The 6,947-nt window shown below is 44.8% G+C and overlaps 1 protein-coding gene across 1 annotated transcript in view; it reads left to right on the plus strand.

Moving 5' to 3' along the window:
- LOC306927366 (SH2 domain-containing adapter protein D-like) overlaps nucleotides 1–6,947 on the plus strand; it is a gene marked incomplete at its 3' end in the record, with an annotated part of 55,298 nt that overhangs the window by 38,077 nt on the left and 10,274 nt on the right. Inside the window, exon 7 of the mRNA XM_079507077.1 lies at nucleotides 3,541–3,660. Within this exon, the coding sequence (XP_079363203.1) occupies nucleotides 3,541–3,660 (120 nt within the window). The remainder of the gene's footprint in view (nucleotides 1–3,540; nucleotides 3,661–6,947) is intronic.

Genomic DNA, 6,947 nt, shown 5'->3' on the forward strand with positions numbered 1-6,947 from the left:
TAACTTTTTTTCTGCTGGGCGTACATAGCCATGCAATATCTCATTTTAAAGGGTGAGTTGTCTAGTTCAATTAAAATAAAATAAAAAGTTTCTCACATGTACCACTGTAGATATTTTGCCATCTATAAATAGCATGGTCAGTCATGATCAATCTGACCTATCCAGCTAAAAGTCCCCATAGCTCTGAAATTGGAACATCATATAAACTCAATTCTTTTTTGGGGTAAAATTAGACATTCTAACGCACATTTTGATATATACCATGTTTACATAGTCTTACCAGTACCTTGTCTATTCATGCATGTATCTCAAAAACCTGTTATGAAGAAACACAGTTTTGATAAAAAACACATCCAAGGACATTGTTTTGATATGACTTGGTGCCCATGATATGTATCAAAATATATACTTGAATGTATACTGTATTATAAAAAAGAAATTGAGTTATTACCATCTACCGTTACAGAGTAAATCACAGTTGAAACTTGCTTAGTCATATACAATAAACCTCACAATAGTGAACAAAATAGTCATGACAGGTCTAACTCATTGTAAAAGCGTCTTTTATTTTTTACGACTACTAACATAATACAATGATAAATATTACAGAAAATAAATAGGCCTACATACAAAACAGTTACTCCTCCCCTAGCTCTGATCCATAGCTCTAAATGCGCATTTAGAGCTATGGATCAGAGCTACTCCTCCCAAATGTCCCCAAACCCAGTCCTTGACGGTGTGTGTGTGTGTGAGTTAACCTGACTCCGCCATATGGGGCAGCAGAGTGTACACTGTGTTCCCCCCTCCTGCTCCCATCTGGGAACTCTCAGGCAGACTTGATGCCCGGCCACAAAACAGCCTGGCCAATCAGCAGCAGCTTCTAGCAATTTCTAGCAGCAGCTTCTAGCTTCTAGCTGCTGCTGATTGGCCAGGCCGTTTTGTGAGCAACTTCTAGCAGCAGCTTCTAGCTTCTAGCTGCTGCTGATTGGCCAGGCCGTTTTGTGGCCGGGCATCAAGTCTGCCTGAGAGTTCCCAGATGGGAGCAGGAGGGGGGAACCCAGTGTACTCTCTGCTGCCCCATCTGGCGGAGTCAGGTTATGTGTGAGTAGGCTAAATAAAAAAAACACCCAAAAACTGCCCCCCCCCCCTGAAATGAATGAATGAATGAATCCGGTTCAGTGTCGGAGAACGCCATCGCAGTCTTGACTCTTCATCCTCCTCCTCCTCCTCCTCCTCCTCCTCCTCATCTGATGCCAGTTCTAAATATATAAAAATAAATAAACATTTTAGCTGTAGTCAGTGCACGCTACTATTACATGGCGTTTTACCCGACTGCTGGCGATCAATGATTTTATTGTGCAGTGTCTTTGTGGGCCGAGTCGTGGCATGACAAATACAAATATTTGCTTGTATAAGTAGTATCACGATAAAATAATATGGCGACGTTAGAATGAAACACCAATGAGTGATCGCTAGTAATGTAGCTAGCTGCCCAGGGTATATCCAGCACCATTGCGTCGCAATCATCCAGCAACATTGGTACTGGCTATTGCCCGGGCTTGTGGCCCGGCCAATAGCCAGTACCATTTGTGCAGTGTTTGTTAGCAACTACTACTAGCCAACAGCCAGTGGAATGTGGTGACGTGATGGTGCTGGATATACGCTGGGCAGCTACATCACTCATTGTTGGTGTCATTCTAACGTCGCCATATTATTTTATCGTGATACTAATTATACAAACATCTATTTGTATGCCACGATGCCACGATTCGGCCCACAAAGACACAGTACAATACATTCATTTGATCAGATGTTTTTGTTAGCTACGTCGATCACCTATAGTACCGACCCTTGTTATATATTCTCCGACTATGCCTGTCACGATGACTAAACCAGTTAGATCTATCCATATATGGTTCTACCACATCTATCTGATATCAGCACTAGGTCGGCTCGGGCCAAATATAGGGATCGTCTTACTAGACATGTCATATTAGGGCATTTTCGAATACAATAAAATTACCTTTTAGCGAAGGCATCAGCCTTGGTGGTAACTCCGGTGGGGAGAAGAAAAAACATTGCACACGTGTAATCCGCGAGGGTGGATGTTGCAGCCCGGCCAACAGTCTGGGACTGGAGAATGCCACTGGACACGGATGGATCATTTTTCAGATTGTTTTTTTTGCGGCGACTGCAAACCTGGCTGAAAAACTCTTCCTCCAGTGCCCACCTCGGAGGAGTCAACCAACCCCCCTGTTCACTGGGGGCTGGGCGTCAGTTTCCAATAAGAAAGCATACACGTGTGTCACGTGACACGGGAATTCTGGGAAATGTAGTTGATATTTATGCTCAATACTCTATACAGAGGTGCGGACCGAATTAATTGATTGGTATTAATAAAAAAAGAGAACTACGGAAAATCACGTACAAGTCAGACAGAACTAATGCAAAACTCCACGTGTTTTCCAGTAGTAATCTGTCTAAGGGTTAAGAGTCTTTAGAAGCATTCATATTTTAAACGAGCGGTAACCGGGATTTAGTATTGAGCCTCTAACATCGTCGCTTTGTTCAATCCAGCTCAACCTGAGCCGTAATTCCGAGATAAACGACTATAAACATCAGCGCCCCCAGCATTGTGTGCGCGCCGCCATCTTGAAACTGGCAAAACACATTGAGCACAGAGTTGCCGAGCGGTCGGGAGCCCTGCTTTAGGGTAAATAGGACCGAGAGGATTATTATTTAATGCAAAGCTCAAAAACACGTCAAACACGTTCCTGGCCACCTGGGATTTCATGAAATACACGTTAATGAAGTCCGTGGCCGTGAGTGAGTTCAACTGAGAAGCAGACCAGTTTGGCCATAACCTGCTCTTGGCTGCAAGGCATGCTAAACGAGAGCACGTCATTATGGTAGCATGAGCATACATTATTTTATCACTTGCAATTATAAACTTTCATTATGGTAAGGGGTACAATAGTGACATAATTGAGCTATTACAGCTGTATTATAATTGCACTGTAACAGAAGCCCTATTTGCTAATTACGCGCACGCACGCACGCACGCACACACGCACGCACACACACACACAGACACACACAGACACACACACACACACGCACACACACACACAGTACATATCTCATTGGCGTAGCTCAATTAGCAAAGCAATTGTCTTGGAAATATATTTGTATGTGATTTGCAGTGACACATAATTTGTCCCCTTTTCTGCGTTGCAGCTGTTGCTGCGAGACACATGATCTATCTCCTTTAAGAACCATGTCACATTTCCGCCCTTAAAATGGTGGGCTCCCCCCCTTTCTTTATGGAAAAATCCATAGAGCCATTGGTCATTGTGTGTGTGTGTGTGTGTGTGTGTGTGTGTGTGTGTGTGTGTGTGTGTGTGTGTGTGTGTGTGTGTGTGTGTGTGTGTGTGTGTGTGTGTGTGTGTGTGTGTGTGTGTGTGTGTGTGTGTGTGTGTGTGTGTGTGTGTGTGTGTGTGTGTGTGTGTGTGTGTGTGTGTGTGTGTGTGTGTGTGTCAGGTGGTACCACGGTGCTCTGTCACGTTCGGAGGCAGAGTCCCTGCTGACACTGTGTAAAGAATGCAGCTACCTGCTGAGAAACAGCCAGACCAGCCGCTCGGAATACTCCCTCTCACTACGGTACATGCACACACACTCACTCACTCACACACACACACACTCTCTCTCTCTCTCTCACACATAAGCACGCACACACACAGGAAAAGCAAGCAGTTTGAAAACAAGGTCTGCTAAGAGGATTAAAAAACCCCAAGAAAGCACAAAAGGCTTGTTTCCTTTGGGGTCCTTCATATTCAATTCATCATCAAACACACAATGAACAACACAACACACAATGACCAGAGATTAACTGGTAGAGCACTTCGTAATTCATTCTCAGATAAACTACTTTTGCAGTTTGATTGAATTGTACTTTTACATTTTGCTTTGTGATTATGGAGGCGTGCGTGCGTGTGCATGTGCATGTGTGCGTGCGTGCGTGCGTGCCCAGGAATGATTGTTTGTGCGAGTGTTTGAAACCACCAAATGTGCCAATCTCACATTTCATTCGGCACGCTTCCCCTTCTGTCTCTCCTCTCCTCCTCTCTCGTCATTGTGCCGTCGCTCCTGCTTAAGATCATCAGCATGCTGATTCCTCTCCTGATGGTCACTCACACGAATAAGACATTCGTCCAGATAAATTACTACCATAATCCCTAACCCCCATCTCTCTCTCTCTCTCTCTGTCTCAACCCACTTGCCTCCCACCCTTGGCCCCTCTCTCTCTCGTCCGTGTCCCCGGGGCCCCCGATGGGCTGGCTAAGTGCTAATCATCCAGGTAGAGCACACTTCAGTGCACACATCATCCGCTCTCTAATCGCTAATGAATATCAATCACCGTATATGGAGTAGAGTAGACCACACATGAAGGACTCAAGGGAGGGGATAAGGGAAGGTTGGATTCATATAGAGGGGTGGTCTGAATGTCCCCGCACTATTTGGGAATGTAATTTATTTATTTATTTTTCCCAGACCGGCGCTGGTGGTCTGTCTCTCTAGCACCGTTCCCATGTTGTTGCACAATCGTCGTTGTATATTGGCTGCCTCTCGCTGCAATGACCATTCTGGCTATTATAGCCTGCCCTACATGCAGTAACTTCAGTTGCCCTCTAGTCTCAACTCTCCATCTCCAACATTGTCCCCCCCACTTTTTACGTCCCGACGGCGCCACTGGGTGGATTGAGAGGAGGGAGTCGTCACCATGTTGTCAATCGTGCTCCTGCATTATGTGGTTAGAGTGAGAGATACAACACACTACTACACAACACACTAATAAGCAAAGAAACAAACACACACACACCTTCTGGTTGCAATACAGTAGATGGGTATGATTTTAAATGATCATTGATCATTAGCTAACATTAGCTCAAGACTAGCAGATACATACAATAAACCAAATCATCACGACGTCACCGCAACCAGAAAATGTATTTCCGGCGGCTGACCCGATTGCCAAGTGTTTGGGGGCGTGTACCATCACTACCATGTGGGCTCGGACGCCCAGGTCGGCCCGACCATAATGCTGCATTTCACTTCCCTGCTCTCTCTCTCTCTCTCTCTCTCTCTCTCTCTCTCTCTCTCTCTCTCTCTCTCTCTCTGTTTCACATCTCTCTATTCACTGTCTGTATACCCATCAAAACAAAGGCTCAGAAAACGTTTCATTCAACCGACCGAAACATCAATTGAATAAAGAGCATCCTTTTTGTTCCAGACAGGGGTGTGGTACATCTTTCTTTGATCATAGATCCCTTTCTGAACATTTGGACCTTCCTGGCTATCTCACTTTAGTCTTTTGCCAGCATGTTGACTTGAAACACTTTTCACCAATCCCACAGGACAGCATACAATGAAGTTGAAGGAGAGCCAAAAAAAACATGTACGTTCACGTGTGATTTTAGTCGATGGAAGCCAGGTCAAATGAATTATACAGAAGATTCTATCGTTCACGTGTAGTTAGTCAACCAAAAACTTATTGATCACATTTGGAGATGCACAAAAACATAACACAAACTCGTCATTTAAATGGCATTAATGACTTGTTTAAGACTCAAAACAAACGGTTTCGGTCTTGGACTACGCTGTTGATTGTAAAAGTGCTGGCGGAAGCGGAAACATTCCAGCAAGACACACTCTGCCTCAGGTCGTGACCAGGCTTTTCTCTTGGCAGATGAGTAAAGGCTGGGACTGAGGCTATAGGACTTGTCTGACTTGACTCTGGACTCGAGTACAAAGACAGTAGATCTCTAGTTCTTTGTAAGTTGACCTACTTGTGACTTTAATGCAAAACAGTGACTTTGTCCCACCTCTGGTCTGTACAGCAGCCAGTAACTTGGGTCATCATTATCTGTCAAAAATGTAGAAAAAAATCACACCCGTGTGAACTGAGTGGTGCAACTCCCCCCCCCCCCCTCTCTCTCTCTCTCTCTCTCTCTGTCTCTCATTAGCAGGCAGCAGTGCAGCACTATCGCTCTCTCTCTGTTTCTGGCACAACAGCGCCACTTTTGGTAGTCATTGGTACTCGTGCTCATAGTGACATAGTTAGTTAGGTGAACACATAGGTGGTCACATAGTCATGGACATTGCTGTTCGTTGGAGTGGTTGCACCACTCAAAAATGTAGAACAAAATGTAGAAATCTCAGAGTAGTGTACAGTGTACATCGTATGCATCCACAATGCTTTCTGCCATGGTGAGGCAATGGCATGCCGTTGGGTTGCAAATGGACATTAAACATTAAACAGCACAGCGTGAGTCAGTGGTGACACAGACGAGCCCCACCAGCTTCAAAGTATTCGTGAAAAAAAGCAAGCAGTGCTGGATGATGACATATCCATAAATTGAAACACTGACACAATGATCTGAGTCACAATGTTGTGGGAAAAACAGTGGCGTGACTCTAAACTCTCTGTTGTTTAGCTGTTTGTAGTCGGTTCATGTTTCGCTTATACGCTTATCTTTCGATTTGATTTACTATAATAATGACTAGTGGCAGCAGACGACCAATTAGAGCACTTCTCTTTCACTCTGCTTCTATAATTAGACATACATCATGACTGGCTGACTGGCTCTTAAAGGGGAAGTCCTGTGTGTGCTTATAGCGTCCTACAGTAACTTTTAGAAGGAAAACCTGCTGGCTGGCTTGCTGCATGCATGCTTTGCCCGGCCGTGCATATCGCCATGATTCCTGTGTTTTCTCTACCTGGTACAGTAATCCTCGCCTTTGTCTCTCCTCTCACCTGCCCTACCATCACTCATCCATCTTGCCCCCCCTCCCCCTCTTCCGTTGCCTCCTCCGGCTCCCCGGCTTCTTGTGTCATACATTTTGACATGGTTTTAAATCTTGGTTAGATGTGTTCCATAAAAGCGCGC

Source organism: Electrona antarctica (assembly GCF_951216825.1).
Source record: "Electrona antarctica genome assembly, chromosome: 7".
NCBI classification, from domain to species: Eukaryota; Metazoa; Chordata; class Actinopteri; order Myctophiformes; family Myctophidae; genus Electrona; species Electrona antarctica.